A 23274-nucleotide genomic window follows, 5' to 3' on the forward strand; every position below is an offset into this window, starting at 1 on the left:
AATCACTTTAAAAATGGTATAAACGCATCTTTTAATAAAACTTGCAAAAATTTGATTTAGTAGTTTCAGAAAAATGTAAAGTTATTTTGCAAGATTCATGTTTAATAATTATTTTTATTGATTTATCGATATTAAAGAACATAAAAAACCGCATTTAAGTTTTGACCTAAGGTAGGTTCTGCATTTTACATATCTATGGAGATAACTTCAGGTAATTTTGGAGGACATTTACAAGAAATGATTTTAGACAGGTCAAGGAATGGAAAAATAAAATAAAAATTGGTAATAAAAAGAGCTACATCACCTTAAAAAATGCAAGGGAAAAAAACCGTTTCACTATACAAAACTTTCCGATTTTATTTGTACTCTACGCCAGCGTTGATAAAGTTAACCAGCTTTAACACTATTGCTAGTGCTCTCAATTTTCTTCTGGTATTATTGCAATTTTAAAAGGGCAGACGATTTCAATTTTAAAATTTCTGACAATTTTACCAACATAATTATAATTAAGTGCCTAAAAACTTTGCCCTATTTATAGAATGGTTTTGTACTTATTTTCTCTCTGAGTCAATGTATTTACTATCTAAATTAATCAAGTGGAAGCTGCTGATATTAAAATAAAAATTGAAAAATTTTATTCTTTTAAAGGCAATATGGATAGTAACATAAAAAATGTAACGTAATAAATAAAAAAAAGAAACTAACAACTATGACGTCAAAATTTTGCCTACTGTATTTTAGCACTAAAATAAAAAATGAAGTATTTCTAAAGAATAATTCTATATAATCATTATTTTTCTGGTTATTTTGTATTCTTATTCGTATATATTTATCTGTAAGATAGTTTAAAAATATTAGTTTGGATTTCAGAATGAATAAAATGAAATAGCTGCGATTCATATGATGTATTAAGAAAGGAAAAACATGCTTAAGTTTCCTTTATGCAGTAAATAAAAGAACTGTAATTCCAAACTGTGATAATTTACTGCATAAGTTTCCCCTTTAACAATTTTGTTCGGTACAACCAAATTCAGCACAGCAAATCACCATATTTTATGATTTTTTCCTTTTAAAATTCTTACATCGATTTTCTTCCATTGAAATAACAGAAAGAAATGGAAGGTAGAATTTTCTTTCTTGATTCGCCCTCCAGTCATGTGGTTTTACAATGAGGACAAAAATTTTTGTGATGCGCACTCTATATTTACATTTCACCTCCATGGTGCCACATAAAGTTCTCTGAAATTTTATGCAACGTAACTCCATAAAAAAATTTGAAACTTTCACAAAAACTTTAAATATTCAAATGACTAACTTAAGCATACTAATTAATTTTCGCAGAGGCTATTTTAAATTACGAAAAATAACACCCTTTCTTGGAATACGCCTAAATTTATTTTCGACGGTTTTAGAATTTGAACCCTTTAAAAAACGGGAGAAGCCGCGATTATGAAAATATGGTCCGAATATAGTCAGAAGAATGGTCAGAAGTTTCGACTCTTAATTGTTAAATTCGGAACTATTTCTGTAAATCAAAAGCAATTTGCATATAATTGTAGAACTCAATTATCCAATGATAATTTCATTCAAGAAATTCATTTTTAATAAGAAATAACTATTTGTCATTATTGAATTTAATAAAGGTCAAAAACTTTTTGAATTGCATATTATAATATGAAATGTAATATCGAAAAACAAAAGTAGTTGAAAAATAAAATTTTAAAATTACGTCTTATTTAAAAATTTATTAATCAGTAACTGTTTGGCTAATGTCGTTCAAATTTTAGATTTTGTAAATCTGAAACACACGTAAAGTCCTTCCGTAGCTGTAGTTATGTTCAAATTTGTTTGCTTTCCAAATCAAAAATTCTTGACCATTATTAAATTAAGAAATTAAAACTATTCAAATATCTTAGGAAAATTGCATGTATCAGATTACTATTAGATAAACGAGTTTTACAACTATGAGCATATTTTAATTTTAATTTTATTTTTGGTTCGTATTCGAAGTCCAGAATTACCGTGCATTCTGGAGACTTTTTTTAATACACAAAAACTAAAGTAGACATTCAAAGGTTCGAACTTTCAATTGGTCTCGAGACAAACAGTTTCCAATTGCCTATCATCTTTCCATATCACTAAACATTTTATGACAAGCATATTTAAAATAGTAATGTAAGTGGTTATTAAGTAACTGTTATACAATTACTATACTAACTGTTAGACAATTACTATAAGCAGTTAAAAAAAGTTCTACTTACTTTTATTATAACCTTTGTGTAAAATGTGTCCACACAATGTATGTAATTAAAATAATGAATTCACAAATGCTAAACATTATTAGAAATTAAATTTTTGCACTATTATTAAAAAATCCCCCCCTTGGGTGAAAAATCTTATATATATAATTCTTTTACGTGGCTCCCAAATTTTGGCTGTATTTCTTTTCCGCCGGTGGCAACGTTTGCTTTGTTTTGTTTACGTTACTATTTCTCTTACACGGTGACAGAAAAAAGCCTCATTACAAATCCCCGAATGGCAACGCTAGAAAATCGACCAATGATTGCCGCTAAAAATGTCACATGCCAAATCTAGCTGAGATGGCTCAGCATATAGCGCTTTTAAAAACGGAAACTGAAATAACCAGAGAGAGCATAAGCAGGTTTTTCCATTGCAATTCACTTATTTAAATTTTTAATAGACTTAATTATAGCCAAAATTTTAACCTTTTTAAGGAGATATCAGTTTTAGAAATTTTATCTTAAGATTTTATACTATAGCACATTTCTAATAGGTTTAACTAGAGCCCCTGGGTTTAACGAATTACACGTCATTTATTTGAATTCAAATTTATTTTAATGACTTAGTATTTACTAAAAAGATGTAATTTTTTTTTTAAAAAAAGTTGTTATATGGATTTGTATGATTGTTTTGAATTCTTAGAATTTTGTGCATTTGCAATCTACCGAAGTCAGTAGCGAGCGAATCGAGCTTGGTTTGCGAAGCAAACCATTTAAGATTGCGTAGCAATTTTCGGGGGTTGGCGAGCGTTAGCGAGCAGGGGGCGCAGCCCACTAGTAATTTACTAAAAATTCAAGAAGCAGAGTTGTACATGAAGTTACAATGGTAGCAAAGCAAAATGATTTCGTTTAAGTTTTATTCCAATAGAATCGGAAGCTAAAGCAGTGAATCAGAGTACAGTTAATTTGGAATCTTTTAATTTAATGATTTTTAATTTCGTTCTTACAATCTGATAAGCATTAAAAAGAATGGCTATCAAGGGAGTAGGTGAGAGAAACGGGCAGTAGGCAAAGCTCACTTGTTAATATTATTTTTTATTGCTCTCAAAATCAAATTTATTATGAAAGAAAAACATGTATTATGTATTTTTTCATATGAAAATCCTGTGGCAAGCTGTTGAGAAGTAATTTAGTAGTATTTATTCTGTGATGCTTGATGTCTTTTCCCCCAAACGAAAACAACAGCAGAAAAAATGCCTTTTGCGAGTAAAGATTAAATCAAAATTATTTAAATATCAACGGACACAAAAATATTGGAAAGCAAAGAAGTAAAAAAAAGTCTGCATTCGAAACAAGCTTAACACTTCCTTTACAAAATGATAGGAAAAAAAATCCTTTTTCTCTTTATGAGAATGAGGGAAAAGTTACGCAAAAACCTTAGAATGAAAAAGAGACCCAGGGAAACATCCTATTCCTTTTCTGATGGAATATCGTGATCCCATTTTCATCTTCACTGAATCTTAGCATGTGACGTCACGGACTGGGGCCCGTCACGTGACGTGTGTCGGGTACAACTTAATTTTTTTTTCTTTTTCTGATTGCTTTTGTTTCCATTTCTTTCTTTGCCTCCAGTCTTGACAGGTTCTCTTCCCCTTTGGCCCCTGAAGGGGATCGGAGAAAGAGTGAAAAAATAAAGTAGAGCGTGTGTGGCTGCATCTTTGAGAGGGAGAATGGAAAGGAAAAACCTGAGATTTTTCTCAAAGGGTGGGGGAGGAAGAATTGTCATAACTGAGGACGAGTTTTGGAGGCACTGATAAAATAGAAGGTATTTAAATGAGTTTATTTCTTTTTCTTTTTGCCCCCACCTCTTCTAAACTTATTTATTTTGACAGCGAACTTGCTTGAGATATACGAGAACGATAAGACCATGTGCGTGCATTCGAAGAATATTTTGGAAAACAGCCTTGTTTTTTGAGGTGTTTTCCCGCTATCTCTTCGCATTCGCATATTCCATCAACTTTTCCCGGAAATTCTAATAATATTTTTCTATTTGACTGAATACGAAAAAATAAACTTGTCTGATTTATTCCTGTTTTTAAGATAGATTGTGTGTTCACAAAACTGTATTGGAACAATGCAAGTTACGGTACTGATTGTAAAAAATTGATTTAGAGTTATTAGTACATGCTTTTCATGACATTTTTTTAAGTGTCTATTTCTGTAGGAATTTAAATATTGCTGCACTTGATTCAAGTTACAGTTTTAATCTCATAATGTTTTTTATCTCAGTGTGCGTAAAAAGTAACCCATCCTCATTGAATAATATTAATTGAAAATGGTTTCTAAAATACTTGATAACTACATCATGATACTGGAGTTAAGTTAGAATCCCTCCATACTTTTTACATTTCTTATCAAAAGTAAACCAAACTATGCTGACTAGTATTATACGGTGCGAATTAAATGGTGTTGAAAAAAAATCGTACTTTTTCAAAGTGATTGTATTTTTGTTCATAGTGCGACTTAACATAGCATTGATAAATGAAATTTGTCTCTGTTTAGTAGAAATGAACTCAGAAATAGGTTTTTTTTCTTCAAATGACTCTGCAAAATGAAGCACGATTTCATCAACATGAGATCCGATTTTCATATTTATTGCTATTATTTATTTTTGTCGTATTGTCTATTTTAATATATATATGTATATATATATATATATATGTATATATATATATATATATTGCCATCAATACTAAAATTTCAGTGCCAGTTACAGTGAAAAAAATGTCCCGAAACATTCTTTCACATGCTGTTTTATAGTTAGTTGGCATTAAAAATACTTATTTGTCCCAATTAACATTTAATTCAAATACTCGCATTTAATAAATAAAAATAAACACACATATTTTCTATTTAACACATTTAGATCTACTCATATTACTATAAAAATGGAGTATGACTCAAAAAATTAATTTTTGGTCTTGTTGAATTAAATATTATATAGGAAGTTAACAATCTAACATTTCTTTAAAGAATAATATTCACATATTTTATATATTAAACATTTAAATACAATTTCAGTCATTGCTTAGCATTCGTTTTTTTTATAAATTTTTTTTCTTTATATAAAACTAGAATGAGAAAGAAACATGCAATAGTTGGAGAATAGAAGAAGAGTCTGCAGCTTTTCGATATTCCACTCCAGTGCTTCCTAAGCACATTTTCAATTTTTTTTTCTCTTCAAATATTTTTCGCGAAATATTTTAAGCATTAGTGTTGTGTTTTTCCCCCCAGTCGCTCCCTCTTCCATAATGTTCACGGTGACAATGCGGGGGGTTTTTCATTCTAAGTTTAAGTGTCTGTGTTCTATGTTTTAAAATATGGGATCGCAAGACATATGTTACGAATGACAATGAGTAACCATTTATTTTATGCTCAGCGCCGAAATTTTTATGTTACACAAGATGAGAAAAATGTTTACTCTGTTTTAAAGCACAATGTTATGCTTCTTAAAAGTTAAAAATCAAATAAATAATTTTGCTTACCATCCTCACTTTCAGATACCGAATTTAAACTCAAAAATCATTTGTTTGTTTCTAATCACTTATGCAGACGATTATTTAATCAGTCGGTACATTTTTATTAACTCGTTTTCTTGTCTGGAACAATAAAATCTTGCAATTGAAATTTCAACCCCTTTTAGACTAGTTCGAATGCTCTTGTAGTTACAGTAGCTCCGTTCTCCCTTTCTACCGTCAAATTCAATTAATCTTCAATCAAAATTTCGACCACTTAAGATTTGATAAAGCTTTAAAATATTATGTACAACATCACAAGCTTCAATTCTTTTTTCTGAACGCTGAGAGAAAATTTATTATCATTCTAAGAAATAATGGCATTATTTGTTAAATACAATGTAAATATGTTATCAAGAAAAAAAAATCATTTTTTTCCAATAATAACCTAGAGTAAAATTCTTTAATTTTTAAAGTAATAAAAAGAATTAATTACAATAATGCATAATATTTTACCATCAATAATTGTACACTTATTGGGATTAATCTTTCAATAAATTGTCTTTTCAATAAATAGTTTTTGATTTGCAGTTGTTTTCAGCATTTACATAGGAATTCTGAACATGCATCTCAATTAGTTAAATTCAGTTTTGCCAATATGAAAACCTATACTTCCAAACTTTTATCGTCTGCCAGGAAAAATCAATCGTTTGTTTTTCAGACGATGAATGAAACTGAAAGGAGTATTTAGCCACTACAAAAGTGGAGAGCAGCCCTTGGGCTTTTATACACACTAACAAAGAGTTGTAACAAGTTTTCTGCGTAGTGAAGGCTCTTTTCGATTGTTTTCTTTCTTGCCTTTGCTAGGGTGATGTATTGACAATCGATACAAGTAGAGTGAGATTCTTTATTTGTTCTGCCTTCCAGTTAAATCGTTGATCCGTCAAACCACCATCTCTATGAATAATATAAGAAATTTTTTAATCGGAAAACTGTCAGAAGCAATGTTTTCCTGAATGACTAATAGAGAAATTTTCAATATAATTATTCAATATTTTCAGGTAATTTGAAAGAAAACAAACGTTTAAAAGAAATAGATTATTTGTAGTTCGTCTATCTATTATATTATTTTTCATACAGTATAATACAACATTTAAAGAGTTGAGGAATGTTCTTTCATTGGGATATAAATTGTTTTCAACGCTAAATTTATTTCAAATTTATGTATGGCAGCGATGAATTATAATATCGGGGAAATTTGCTGTTACCTTAATATGGTGCTGTGTTGACTTATAGTATCGTTATTCTTGAATTTATTGTACGATTTTCTTCTTAAATTGAACGAGCATGTTTAAATTCAACACGCCACTAAGTACGGTAAATTTACGCTGTATTATGGTTATTGTTAAACCACTTTTTTAATAAATTCCAGTATATCATTTAAACTTACAAATCGGGTATGCTATACAGATATGGGACAAAATAATAAGAGCACCAATTTTGAAATGCACATTAGTTGCCTTCTTTTACTCTTTCTGGTTGGGATTCTTTGTAGTGGAAGTCATGAAACATTTGATTTTACCATCATAATCAGAAATTATTTTAACTATGCGAACACTCTATATTTTTAAAGAATACTGTTAGGGCTTATGTATATTTAAAAAAATTATTTATAGGTCGTGGGGGTCATAAATTTTGCAAATCATTTTTTTTAACAAANGATAAAAAATAATTCAATATATAGAAAAATCGGTATTTTATTACTTCAATGCAGACTATTAGTTATTGTAATTGTCTCCTACTCCAATTAATTTGTAATTAATTGGATAATTGATTAATTTGCTAATTAATAAATTAATCAGAAAATTAATTGTTAATTAATTATTAATTAATTATTTATTAATTGATTTAGAATTACATACTCCAATTAATTTAGAAAGTTTGCTGAAGAAAAAAAAATTAAAAAAATTTGATGTCAAATTTTTTTTTAAAATTAACCTAACAGGTTTTTCAGAAAAACCACAGATATATAAAATTTTCAAAATCAATTTTGACAATAAATATGCATTATATAGTACGTGAAAGTATCACAAAATTAATTGGAGTATGAGACAATTACAATAACTTATAGTCTGCATTGAAGTAATAAAAAACCGATTTTTCTATATATTGAATTATTTTATATCTATCACAGGACCTTTCTATGGGCCGAAACGAATGTTTCCCCCTAAAATCATTCCTCATAAGGCATACATCCCAGCATCCCACTAGTTTATTTTAAAATTGGCGAGTCACACTTTCCTAGTTTCCCTTGCAAGTACGGTAAATTTACACTATATTATGGTTATTGTTAAACCACTTATTTAATAAATTCCAGGATATCATTTAAACTTACAAATCGGGTATGTTATACAAATATAGGACAAAATAATAAGAACATCAAATTTGAAATGCACATAGTTGCAGTCTTTTACACTTTTTGCTTAAGATTCTTCGCAGTGGAAATCCTGAAGCATTTGTTTTTACCATCATAATCAGAAATTATTTTAACTATGCGAACACTCTATATTTTTAAAGTATACTGTTAGGGCTTATATATATTTAAAAAAATTATTTGTAGGTCGTGGGGGTCATAATTTTTGCAAATATTTTTTTTTAAAACAAAGATAAAAATATAATCGTATTTGTTTTGTCCAACTTTAGAAATAAAAAAAAATCTACCGCGAAAATCGATCCGGAAGTTATGAATGGGTCGTAATTCGGCTATACAATTACAGCATCTCCACGAGACGCAATTGTCTACCACCTGGTAGAAGCAATAGGAAAGGTATTAGTTGAGCATTTACCGATGTGTTCTGAGTTGTATGACAGAAGTTTGCTACCAGCAAAGCACTATTACATCTCATGCACCCAAAGTACAAAAAAAGAAGGAAAAAAGATTAGATTATTGGAGCTAACCCATAACCATCTTGAAGAGACCATCTGGATGCCATATTTGATAAGTTCTCCTTTCCGTCGAATGCCAAGCTGGCGTGTTACAATTCTAACTAGTTTGATCTGCCTGCTGACTGTAAAAAAACGATATATGAAGTGCGCTTTTACTGATTATTTTATGTTGCTCTATTTGTTTTTCAATTTTTCCGTTTTATTATTCCATTATTACGCTTTTTTTTGTTATTTCATTGTTAAATTTTATTATTTGCTAATAATTTCGTTATTCATCGTTCAATTTGTTAACTCCAAAATCCCGACCATTGCTGTGTACCGGAATGTAAAGGCAATTTCATAAAAGGGGCCACTTATGTAAGCGTATTTCAATTTCCAAATGATGAAGAATGAAAAAAGTTAAGGGACTGAAAAATTCCCAGTGCTGAGCTTGTGCCTGGTAAATGCTCTGTTTGGGAAAAACATTTTCACGAAGGCATGATAATCTAGATTAATTAGCTTGACAAGAATGGTTAAATAGCTGTAGTACCTCGGAAGAGGCCAATATTAAAAGAGGTTGCTTATCCATGCATTTTTAATAACTGTCCTCCCTATTTAAGTGAGGAATCACCAAGCAGAATAAGTTTCGAAGATTAAATTTCTGAAAAGAATGATGACATATTGAATGGTTTTCAAGGGGAAGATACCATTGAAAATTTTCTGTTTTTCAAGCTAATGCTATTGAGCATGTAAGACATTTGTTTCAAGGGTATGAATATACAACAACCTACGTCGACCTAACTTTATTTATTTCTGATGTCTCCGGCTCCTAAAATAGAGAAAGTAGAGAAAAGTGATTCTTGTGAATAGAGAAAAATAGAGAATCTTGTGATAGAGTATCCATTGTATGGAAACGAAACAAAATAGTTTCGCTTCCATACATTGATAAACGTACCATGAAAATACGGAAACGTTTCGTAAATAAATACTAGCCGTAATCACATTTCTGTTACCTATTATTAGTAAATATTTATTCATAAAATAACAAGCTTAACAGTTGTGTGAAAACACACCTCAGTAGCACATTTTCTTTCCATTGTAAACACTTTGCTTATCAAAATCACTATTATATAATTTTTCAGCTTGAAATTCTGATTAATTTGTTACCATACATGGCTTTTTCAAAGTTTTAATGTTATTTCAAAATGGCTGTTTTTCCAAACATTTTACTTCGTAAAAAATAATATTAACCTATTTTTCAGCCTAAAATATCGTCCACATTTTTACTAAAGACTTTATTTTAATTTTCGATGTTGGAGTGTTTGATAGTAAACAAATAAACGCATTTTGTTCATTCACCTTTTTCTTGTTTTCCAGTGCGTCAAATAAATACCTAAAACAATATTCAATTTCCATCTTTGAGAATTATTTACTCCAAAAACAATATTTATCCGCTACTATTTAGGATGGTATAAGTCATGATATCTTGGCGTAGCTTAAGAACAAACAAATTTGTAAGATATTATGGTTCACTGTTGTAGTGATTTGTTTTTTGCTTGTGTATTTTAGATTTGTCATGCCAATTAAAATCATAGTTGTCTGATATCAAAAAGACAACTTTAGAATACATTTCAATAACCATAAATATTATTTAATCCTTTAAACGTAGTGCACAAATTTATTATTAATATTAACTTCAAAAACTTTTTTTTTGCAGAATATTCTCGAAAAATTTAATCCTTGTGCTAGGCAACTAATATCAGCTGGGAAGGCTTATCTGAAATCTCTGCATGGTAAGTTCAATTCTACCAAATTAGCAAAAAACAATTACTATTTCAACATAATAAAGAAAGTTCTTCTTACGAAATGTCTGGACATTAAGAATATGTTTTAAAATCAAATAAAAATTCTTTTCTGTTTAACATGATACCAACATTTAAAAATTATCAGAGAAAACTCAAGACTAAAAAAAATTCTAGGATGTAAAATTAACCATTGAAATTTGTAGTATCTCCGCTATGTATGCTAAATCAAGCCCTAAAATCCATGGTAACTAACTCTAAAACATGGCGTTCTATTCCAAAATCACTCAACATTTAACTCTAAAACTACATGATTTTTACACTGTGAAAACTGAGGTGTAATCTCTAAATTCGGTATTCTACGATCTCGAAAATTACGTGAATAAGCATTTTATTTCAAGTTGATACCATATCAAGTGTTCATACTCATTTTAAAGGGTGTAATCAAATCTAAACACCAATAATGGAGAATACTTACATCAAGTTCGCACGTATTCCCACCATTCATAAATTATTTTCGATTCTAAAAATACCAATTTAGGTGTGTGTTTGGCTATCGTCAGATAAAAACACTAGATTGTTTACCATTGAAATCGAGATTGTGTGCGTTTGTTGTCATCTTGTAAGCTGTTATTCATCCAGAAAAAATTCACCAAAAATTTATAGTTATGTTGTTTATTATGGATAATTGTACTTTAATTATTAAATATTTGTCAGATTTTTAAAATATTTTTGAAAGATTTACATTCGATTTAGTTCTTTTACGTTAAACCTCGTTCGAATTTGCCTTAATTTTTGTGTTTCTGTAAATATATATGTCAAATTTACAATTTCATTTTTATTAAGCCAAGCTAATTTTATTTTAAGCATTAGTGTGTCCGTGCATTCTAAAATAATTGTACTTACTTTAAGTAGCATCTTCAAGTAACTTTACTGACTCGTATTTTTATTTTATCTTATTGTTATAAAACATTTTATCCTTAGGAAAATTCGTCATAGAGAGACCTATGGTAATCTATGTAAACCTATGGTTACCATAGAAATTTGTATGGCAAGATACCATACGCCTATGGTAACCATAGAGATCTGTATGGTATTTATATGGCACAACGCCATAAGCCTATGGCAAATATAGAAATTTGTATGGCAGGATACCATAGGCCTATGGTAACCATAGAGAACTGTATGGCATTTATATGGCCTGATACCATAGGCCTATGACAACCATAAACATTTGTATGCAGGATACCATAGGTTTATGGTAACCATAAAGATTTGCATAGCATTTATATGGTAAGGCATCATAAACTTATGGTAACCATAGATATCTGTAAAGTATTTAGATATCTGTATATATATAGGGCAAGACAATTCCTTATGGAAATGTACCCCACACGTATGGCAAATGTATTGAAACACACCTTACATTTATGGTAATCTTATGGTAAAGTACTAAACACTTATGGGGAAGTAACATAAACCCATGGCGAACTTATGGAAACACACCATAGTGTTGCTGAATACCCAAAAGAGTAGCTACTTTTTATTTTAAAGCAGTAGTGTAAAAACATTCCTGGTGTTTCTCTAAACCGAAAACTAACTTTGGTGATAGATCACACCAAGAATTATCTTCGATGTTTCACTATACCGATTTGGTGTTAAGTTGTTGACACCATTTTTGTTTAACGATGTGTTAAGATAGATAAAATATTTTTGGTATTTTTAGATTTTAGTGCAACTTCGTTTTAAACATAAATTTTAAAATAAAAGCCCATCATAATTTAATATTTTCACTTCTCGAAAATGCTCCTTCATATTTTAACTGATAGTTGTTTATGAGAGAAAAAAATGTCAGAAAAGTGAATAAAAATGATTGTTTTGTTTTTGTATAAACCGTCGAGTAAAACCATTTAATTTTACTCAGCAAGGAAATCATATTTGTTTATTCGTAATAATGAATCGTATTTTTAGATTAAACCTGTTTTAAAATTGCGAAGTTTGGTGTTAGAACCTGTAGAGGAAAATTCAGTTTTTTCGGTATAAATCTTTTAATTTTGCAGCCTACTTCAATGCAATTTTTTTTAAAGGAAAAAACTGCGTTTAGAATTAAAATTTAGGAATTTTTTTAGTTAAAAAATGTGGGTATTTAAGCGAAAATAGAAAATAAATATAAATAAACAATGTTTAAAATTTCGAAACACTATGCCTTGTTAATGCGCGTACTACAACGAGAGGAACAAAATAAAGGAAAATCGGTTATTGAAAACCAATTTCTGAGAAAAAGTTCACTTAAATTCGTCATTTTGTACAAGGTGCAGCACATTATTGAGAACGCTTTTTTATTAAAACATATTTTGAATCTCAGGATAAAATAAAAGCACTTTTATCTATTTTATTTTTATTTCTTATTTCAATTTAATGACTAAATTTCTGAAATGCCAAAAGTAACCAACGTCTCTCTTTTATTTTGGCAATTATGTTACAACTTTAAGTGGCAGCTATGCTCTTCAATTTTTTTCTTTACTGAGTTTTATGTATTTTACTTATTTCTGTCAGGTATATAAGTTGATGCAAGTATCAATCATTTCGTGGCCTGTCCAAACAGAATGTATCGCCAATCAAAATTTTGAGTACTTTTCGACAAACTAAAGAGCTCAAAGTTCAAGTACAAACTGGAGCTCAGGGTCTAGTGATGATAAAAGTTCATTGCTAATTTTCTTCTAAGTAGAGTGCTCAAATTACAAACCGAATAACAATACAGTTTTCATTCTTAAAGGGTTCTAGTAAAATTTTATGACAATTGAAATTTCGATAATCTTCCAGCCTAAGTAATCTAAAAGACGTTAAACTTTAAAAAAAATAAATAAATAAAAGGAAAAAAATTGTGATCACTTTATTACGATCACTGGTCACCCATTGGTCAAATGCTTTTTTTTCCTGGTTTAACTCCGATAAATGACACAATATTTCAAATCATGGGTTGCAAAAACTGTCTCCATTGGATGTTTGTCGTCGGATTGGTGTTCAAATTCTGGCTGTATATACGTGTTTCAAGACGTCACGAAATACTTTTCCTTCTTCAGTATTCATACTTATATTCAAATCCCCGTCAAGACTATAATTATGAGTTAATAATAAACAGAATATAAAAATACTTTAAATTATTAAGTAAATATATTAAGAATGACTGCTAATGAAAATAAAAGGAAAAAGGAATTCTAAAAAAAATTATCAAACAGCAGCGGTCACCATAGCAATGCATGCAATGACGACGCATGCGCCCTGTTCACTATTACTCCGAACACAGTTGAAAAGTGTAATGACGTCCAAATAAGGTGAGCACGCCATCAAATCCGAAACAACAACCGTTTTGCCAATGGGTAAAAATTAAAATTTTTGAAAACGTTTTCAACTGCAATAAATAAAAAAAAAACTTTTTTGTTTTTGTCAGGCATAAAATGAAAAATACAGAGTGCATCTGTTTCTTAACAACATGTTTTCAATATCAATTCTTTTAAAACTTTTATCCATGATTAATATCTATTCAATACAAACATATTATAATTCATTTCTCAAACTGATTTTATATCATATGAGATATGTGTCATAGATTGAAGCATTCTGAGCGTTTCAATCTATAATGCACATATATGTATTATAGCTAGATTTTATTTCCTATGCATGTATTCCCTGATTTTAACATTGCTTTGACACTATTTAAACTATTCCTTTCAAAAAGATTTTCTTTCATTAATTCGGTTTTTAACTGATTTCCTATTTCAAATTTCTAAATTCCATGACTCACTTTTATTGTTTCTTGGTTTTAGTTATAAAATAAATATAAAAAAACCCATTTCTTTCCGCAATTTAAAAATATTTAAATATTTAAGGTTTAACTTAATAAGATTTAACTTATTAAGGTCTAACAGTAAATGGGATAAATTGACTATCCGGAAATACATAATATAAGCATTTCATACCGAAATATGAAAAGAAATTCCGCTTTCCTTTTTTTTCTTTCTGAAAGCACACTCAAGTACAGTTTAAGAGATCAAGTATATAGTTCCTGGCCAAACTATTAGGCGCACTGTAAGATTCTATGCAAAATCTTAACTATCAGGTGATACTCTACAACTTTAGTATTTTTACGCGGCTGCAACCGGTTTACATTTGTTTATATTCGTGTATTAATTGGTTCACATTTTAATGTAATACGTTAAAAATAAATGCAAATGGGAAGTATATAAAAAATCTAGTCTGTAAAAACCCATTACATATATGTTTAAATATAAGGGTATTGCTTATAAACTCGTGCAAAGCATACAATTATTAAAGCACTACAGTGTATCAAATAATTTGGTGTAATTATTATAACATACTAATATAATATCTGATATAATAAATATTCTATATTCACATGATATATCGTCGAATTTCACCAATTGATACACGAACGTAAAGAAGTACAAACCGGTTTCAGTTGCGCAAAAACAATAAAGCTGTATATTATCGCCCGATAATTAAGATTTTACATACACTCTTATAGTGTGTCTAAAAATTTTGCCAGGGACTGTATAGCAGTAATAATAAAGGTATAAAATAATAACTTATTTTTGTTGGTTGTTTCTCACGCCACTTGCTACACGGGCAAGCCCGCTTGGTGAAACCGAGCAAATTTAAGGCAGAGTGTGCGATTCTTGTTTTTCAGTGGTCTTATTCATTCTCATACTAATNTCGACTTCTGCCACATCACACGTGTTTATAAGGCGGACCCATTCATACATCCATTCATTCATCCACAGATCGTAATTTTGACCTGAATTAGAGAACGATCGATCCAGTACCCCCAGAGGTTTTGATTTGTTATGGGAACGTGGAGGACTTTGCGACTCGACAGAATTTTTACGTGCATCAGTCATCAACTACACGGGGATTCTTCGGCCGGCGGGGTTCGAACCCACGAACTCTCAGACATGGGCCCAGCGCCCTTCCAACCAGGCTGTCTCGGCCCACTTATTTTTGTGTGACATTAAATACCTTAACTTTAAAGCATATATTATAAAAATTTTTGTAAGATTTCGTATTATAAAGATTCTATATTGATCATAAAGAATTTTTTCTGCGAAAATCTTTTAATTCTCGTTCTTCGATCTTGTCCTACTCAAAATATAAAACTAAACTACCTACCGTTTCATTTTAAATCCTATATAACCTTTTCAAAAAAAGATGAATTAGCCTATTCAAAAGTTACGATGTACCCAAACCTAAGCTTTCAAAACATTGTAAAAAAAAAGAGGGTATTCCGTTCAGAGAATAAACAAGACGAAACTTTACCGTCGTAAAATTTCTTTTTTTATTAACTTGTGCTTCTCTTATTCTTTCCAGCGATTCCCTTTATGTGCCGTTAAAGCGATTGGAAAGAGTTACACTTAAGCTTTGGCGACGAATAAGACGGAGTGATTTTAATGTTAGCTCTCTCGTTCCATTCTTGTCGTTTGTTTGGAGGAAAAGCCTTCCACCAAGGGTGGTTAACTGGAAGAAAACACTAAATCCTTCACTTGTTGAAGTCGTAAATCGTACGGTAGATACATGATTCCGGAAAGAAATTAGTTTCAGGAGTTGATTTCGGAGCAGGCTTAATCTTTCCATCAGATTACTCACTGGTTTCATCGGTGAATGCTCTCAGATGTTTCATTTTTGTATTATACAGCAGTGAGGTATTTTTTTCTTCCTTTTTTTTTTGTAGTGAGTTTGGTTTTTTGCTATGGCCCTAGTTCTCGTAGTAACTTTTTAGGGAAAAATCAAAAAGAGTTTGGGAATGCTATGGGCAGTGATGCTGTATCTTTTTTTTATGACACTTTTAGGTAGCATATTTTTTTTAATAAACAGTTTATTCAGAAAAAAAAATAGTGGGGAAAATCCTATTTAGTTATTTATCTATCTCTTGGTAGGATAATAATTATTTTATTCGCTTTCATTAGAGAATTACTTAAAACAAGTGGGCTGTGCCCCCTGCTAGCTAACGCTCTCCAACCCCAGAAAATTGCTACGCAATCTTATATGGTTTGCTTCGCAAACCAAGCTCGCTTCGCTCACTTTAACGCCACACAACAACCACCCTTCTGAGCAGATCGACTGTTTTTTGCACTATACACATCGACAACAGTGCCCCCTCACCTCCCCCATATCCTATTTGCGCATTCCCGCTCTTCTGTGAGTTTCAAGGTTAAGTTGCCACTGTTTAATTTACAAACCTCGTAGCTAAGAATTGTAATACAACAATTTAATTTTTTAGGCGAGGTTTACTTAGAGTTGTGTTTTTCTGTATATCATAAAGTGGTAACTATTGTCTGTTTTAGTTAGTTATTACTTAAGATAACAATTATAATTACTTATTACTTTAGTAATTAATTAAGATAATTACTTTGTCACGTGCATTCTCATTGGAAAAAAAATCACATCATAAGGTCTATGACGTAGTAGGCTGTAGTATTTATTTATCACATGTTCTTAATATTTTAATATTAGTCACTGTTATCATTACGTTTTTTATTTAAGTTATTTTTAAAAATGTAAAAGGATTAAACGGGAAAAATTTGTTCTGTGATTATTTTATGAAATGAAGGCAGGCTATAATAATATCAAGGAATAGTTTAAGATGAAAATATTTAGTCATCGTTTCACAATTATTAAATAATAAATAAGTTATGCTTCCTTTTTAATGCATTATATTTACATTTGTAATAATTTTTGTGTATAGCTTTGTACATTTAATGTAAGCAAATAAAATAATGAATGCAAAAAAAGCATTAAATTTTCTAAAATTGCATCAAGAATTCATTCATCAGAATATTGTTATATGTTCCTTTTGTTGCAAAATATTTAACGAGTTTTTATAGTTATCAAAACCTAAGCAAGTACGTAATTTTTTTTAATTAAAAATAAAAATAACTTAAATTACAAAAAGGCATAACTTTCAATTTTTATTTATCAATAATGTTTCGAGAGATTCTGACAAAATTTACAGAAAAAAAATAATAAAAACTGATAAAAGAAGTTTCTCTTTATTAAAATAAATAATAAAAAGTAATTATTAATTAAAAATACAGATATATTTTGCAAGAAATTATCTTTGGATCAACAATTTTTTTTAAAATTTGCTTAAAATGGATTCATAAATATGATGAAATGTGCAAAAAATAAAAATTAACTTTAAAGGAACCAAACTTTTAACCGCTTTCCTGAATAAGCTACTGGGAACAAATTTTTCAGATTAAGCCTTTACCCTGTACTTAACACGTCAAAACTTAGAATCTGGCGATAAAGGTAAGTTTATTCGGAGAGAGTATATTTTTATGTCTGATTGTAATATATCATTTACCCTTATTAATTACACTATTTAAGTCTATCCTCACAAATTACTATTTGAAAAGCATACGCAAGAGATTACGAGAGTTTTGACGTTTAATTTTCTATAAAAAAAATGACGGAAATAGCAATGACACTCTATAAAAAGTTTCTCCTAAAATTGCTATAATAAATATCGGTACAGTGAGTCCCGGTATTTTTTACAGTAATATCCTTTCTTACAGTAAATCTGTAACAAGTAACTTGATATACTTTAATTTTCATAGTAATATTTACTGCAAAATCACTGTATAATTATAATTAAGTAAATACTGCTGTGCGAATTGCGGTATAAAATTTTACAGTAAAATAGATTTTACGGATGCCTCATGGATAATTTTTTTAAATATAATTTGATCCGGATTTCTTCATAGTGCATAAATAATTATTTACGGAAAAGAACAATTTTAATACCAACTGAACAATTTTAATATTGAGACCATTTATTTCATGCACTATCTCCTGAAGCTGTTTTCAAAAGAGACTTTAATAATTAACGTGGCACTTGTTTGGAAAGATTTATCTGGAAATGAAAGTTGTTTGTAAGAATTTGGCTCGAAGTCTGGAGGAAAATATTTTGACATATTTGCTGAAATTGATTGCAGCTAGTAAATTGCAGTGCCCAGAAATCCTGGTAACGACTGGAGTTCAGTAACGACTACAATTGTTTGATTAAGATGAAGTCATTCAAACTTCGACTACTTTAAACCTAAATAAAATTAAGACTGAGTAGCTTCTCATCTGACATTCAGGATTAAAATTTTAAACTTTAATAAGACTTGTTTAAGTTTGAAATTTATTTTTTAAAAACGAATCAATTGAAACAAAACTCGGATATAGTTTTCTAAATTGTTGTAAAAAGTTAAACTGCTAAAATTATATGAAAACTATATATCCGTTTTGACATCACAAAGAAACTATATAAACATTTTAATCAGTCAAAAGAAAACTTAACATTTTTTAATGATAGTTTAGCATCAGATTTGTAATACAAAAACTCAATTGCTAGCAAATGTTTTAATCTAAACGTGTTTTAGAATAACTTAATTGATGAATAACACTTCTTAGTACGGGGTAAAATAAAATCGTAAATATTCGAGGTATTGGTTTTAATGGACAGTGGGTAATCAAGTACAAAAGTAGCAGCATTAATCAAAAAATTAAAGTATTTTCTTTTTTTATTATTTGTTGTCTTTTCTGAGGACTTTACAGTATTCGATTAAAAAAACACGTTTTTAGAAGATTAACTCTATTAAAATAATAACAATAATAACTATATTATTCAGTATCATTCGGAAAGTGATGTTGCTAATCATGACCAATACAGGGAAATTTTATCCACAATCGGTCAATTTTCCCAATAATTCTGCATTTTAAAACGTAAATAAGCATAATTTTATTTAAATACCAATAAATTTACATCATTTAGGTTAATAAACACATTTTAAAAACGTGTATATACATCAAAAGGAAAAAAAATGAAATAAAACAACACTAGGTTTCTGGTAAAAGTTTTTAAAATACTGATTCGATGACGTCACTCCGATTAGCCATTCCCGTAGATTTCACTTGTTTTTACGTGAAATAAAAACTCAACAATGGAAACTCATTAAAAAACGTGCAATAAGCTTTCAGTGGCACTCTCTCTTAATCAATTGAGCTGTAAGCAAACTTTTAAAAATTTGAAATATGAGAATAGTCTGTAATTTAGTTCGATAATCGATAATGTTTAGTTCGATAATGCTTATCCTATCGTTAGCAATAAAGCTTTTTGCCGAACATCCCTCTCGAACTGTTCTATTCTCCGATCGTATAGTGATTTAGACAATCATCCGCGAATACATTTCCGTTTTATTTAGTTATCAAATGACATAAATATGCTTTAAAAACATTGTAAACGTTTTTATATAGCTTACGTCGGATTGAAGTTTAATCCGCGCTATCTCTTACGATATATTTCATAGAATTATTAAAAATGGGTTATAGTTTTACTGAAATCCTAGATTTGGCGACATATTTCGATAAATAAGGAGAACCCTCGTTCATTAAAAAGAAGCAACTATATGATGTTGCAAGAGCATTTGGTTTTAATGGACCACTACTTATACTGACATACTATTAACAAATCAAATGCGAGATAAAGATTTTTTTAAAACTTTTTTTTCTCTTTCGGAAGAAAATCGTCTGCAAGAAACAGTATTTAATATTCTTTCATCAGTTTCTTTGAATGCGAATGGGAAGACGTATATTTGTTACAAGTTTTATATGTAACTTTTAGTAACTCTTATTAAAAAAATAATAGTTTTTATTCAATAAGTTTTATTTTCCTCATTTCACACGATTTAAAAAATCAAGCAAGAAGAAGGCTGCTTGACGTTGTTATAAGAGTTGGCGATGTTGATGTAACGTTTGCGCTGAAGAAAATGGAAATTCGATGATGAAGAAAATGCAAACAAGTTAAAACAAGGGGTAAGCCAAAGGACAAACACAGAGCCTCTTAACTTTTTAGTTTTCTGTGTAAATATTTAGTCCCACATTTGTTAATCTTCAAAGACGGGAAAGAGATTTAATCGGTTCTAATGTGTAACGAACATTGCTTGTTCATGTATATGTGAGGAACAAGTAAGCTTCAAAACCAAACAAAATAAAAGGATATGAAACATGTGTTGTTAGAGTGAGATGAGAACACCAGGTATGACAAGAGGTAGAAATTAAAACAAAATAGGTTTCTAAACTTTTTTTCTATAAATGGAACACTAGAAAGGTCCTTTGTCAAAGTTCTTTGAAATTCGAAAACTTCAGTATATAATTTGATATTTATATCAACCTATTTTACCTCTTTCTTCTTCTTGCATCCTTCTCAATATTGTATCTTTCTCTACTCTCTTTTATGTCAATGGTTTTAGGAAATTTGTAAACTGCATACATTACCATGTTCGCCATAATCACTTTTGGCACGACAATCAAGGGTTGGTCAAGATTTTCTATTGAAGATTCCGCCGGGACAACTTATTCTATGACCTGGACTGTCAGTTTCTTCGTACCCCCAATCACTATAAACTCGATTTCCACAGAATCAAAGCCGTGGTGGCTCAGGGAACTAGACTCGAATCCCAGCGTTGGCAGGATTATACGAATTCCGCACCCGTCTCGCTCTAATCACAATGCTGACGTAAAATATCCTCAGAGGTAGACGGATCATGGGTTAGAGTTCCCTTGTTGTCAGGCTAACCGTGGGTTTTCCTCTCCATACGCAAATGCGGGTTAGTTCCATCAAAAAGTCCTCTCGGCGAAGGCAAATTTCTCCCAATACTTGATCAAATAGTTCCCTTGTCTTCTGGATTGGGTTCAAAATTACAAAGCTACGGAATTGAATATTGATAGTCGCAAACCCAAAATTGGATCAGCTGTTCAACGATGGTTATAAAATAAAATAAAATTCCACAGAATCGAACCATTGTTGGTTTGACCTTCCACTTTTTCTATTTGCCTTCAGAAGAGAATTTTCTCAACTGATTTCTTTTCCATCCAATTTAGCACTATGAACATTCCAGTTCAATCTTTTAATTTTAATAATATCGAGCTTCTTAAAGATTTCATAAATTTCTTCGTTAAAACGTCGTTTTTAAAGCTCTTTTTCTTGGACACCGCCGATGATGCTTCTAAGAACCCTTCCAAAACTGCTGTTTTGTTCTCCATTTTCAAATAGTGACCGGGTTTCTAAACCTTACATTAGGTTTTGCTTGTATATAACTTATAATATACAGAAAATAGTATTTTTTTAATTTGTTTAATATTTAAATATATATTCTCTTTATTACTTAACAAAAACATTAGTATTTACACTTTTAACCTAACAAAATCAAGATGCTTAAGATATCACTTCTGTTGCATGAAATCCAAAGCGATTAGATGAGACTTTTTGGATAGATGCATAGAAAAAAAAAGCTCCCCACAAAGACAAGCAGTAAAGCTACATAAAACTAAATCTCTTCTAAAATATTTCATGCACGTTATTTAAGATAAAAAAAGTAGAGAAACCTTAATGTCTGAAGCAGTGATGGGAGCTGGAAAAAAAAATAAATGTTTTACCGTAATCCTATTGGACAACGTCTTTTTCTTACGGGGAGCTACAAGAAAGAAACACAATTAAAGTAAATAAAAGGAGACAACAAGGAAAAAAAAAACTTCCATCGAACAATAGGATGGGAGTTTTTTTTACTCTCTTTCATTGTACACATAACATTTTTTTATGATACAACATGTATTTTTAAAAAAAAAAAATTTAATTGTGGTTTTTCTTAGAATAAATATTTCTAAAGTTTATTACAGAAAGGAAATGATAAAATGTTTTATTTAAATAATTAATATATTTTGCATAATTGAATAACTGAAAATCATTCAGTTGAATGTATTAAGATTTTTTTAAACATTTTGATTCAGTTTAATGCTTCTTTTATAATAATTATTGTTTTTTAAATGAAATATTTTTATTGGCAGAGAATAAAATTTAATCTAAAAGTTTATGACTATGCTTTTTTTAAAATGCATGTAAATGATAACAAAGAAAAAATTGTTCGTTAGGCATCTAAATTCGGAGAATATAAAATTTTTTTTGGAAAATTTTAAATTTATTCGTTAAAGGGTTATGCAATTCGAAGATTTTGGAAAAATACCTTTTATTTTCTTCCGCTCAGTTCAAAAGTTTAACATTTTTGATGTCATGCTCGGTTCACTTTTGAAAAGAAAACAGGTTGTTTAAAAATTTTGAACTCTCACTAAATGATTAATTTTGTAAGATCTTAAAATCGTCTACATGTTTGTTTTCCTTTTACATTATTATACATATTACGAAAAAGAAATTGAGATTCTCATGCTAACTTTAATTTGTGACCTTTCGTAAAATTACCGAACATTTAGGTTTTATGGGAATAGAAACAAAATTTAAAAATACCAAAGTAATAAAAGTAAAACCAAAGATGGAATGAGAATATATTTAACCAGATGTTGAGAATTTGCACAACTCCTCTTAATCTATAGTATGCATTCAGAAATTTTCTCAACGACACTTTTTTTTAAAGCTATATTCTTCAAATCAATTGAACTTGAACAAATGTTCACCAATTTTCATCTAATTTTAAATGCACATTTAATTTAAATACACATTCTTTAAAAATGCATAAAACATCTAAAAAAAAAGGCAACACCCTCAGTAACTTATTATCTAATGATCGGATTTTCACGAACTAAGTTGCCAATCTTAATGGTTCAACTGTACTGATTAATTAGCACAGAAGATTTTTTAAGCTAAGAAATCAAACTCAAAAAAATACTTCCTCTGAATAAAAATATGCCTATTCTCGTCGACTAGGTTTCTGGTAAAAG

At 29.7% G+C, this 23274-nt stretch overlaps 1 protein-coding gene across 3 annotated transcripts in view; it reads left to right on the forward strand.

Annotated features, from left to right (window-relative positions):
- LOC107443943 (BAR/IMD domain-containing adapter protein 2) overlaps window positions 1-23274 on the forward strand; it is a 239498-nt gene that overhangs the window by 16825 nt on the left and 199399 nt on the right. For all 3 annotated transcript variants that reach the window (XM_071183633.1, XM_043039366.2, XM_071183634.1), the window contains exon 2: window positions 10398-10473. In XM_071183633.1, coding sequence (XP_071039734.1) covers window positions 10398-10473 — 76 coding nt within the window. The remainder of the gene's footprint in view (window positions 1-10397; window positions 10474-23274) is intronic.

Source organism: Parasteatoda tepidariorum, chromosome 7 (genome assembly GCF_043381705.1).
Source record: "Parasteatoda tepidariorum isolate YZ-2023 chromosome 7, CAS_Ptep_4.0, whole genome shotgun sequence".
NCBI lineage: Eukaryota > Metazoa > Arthropoda > Arachnida > Araneae > Theridiidae > Parasteatoda > Parasteatoda tepidariorum.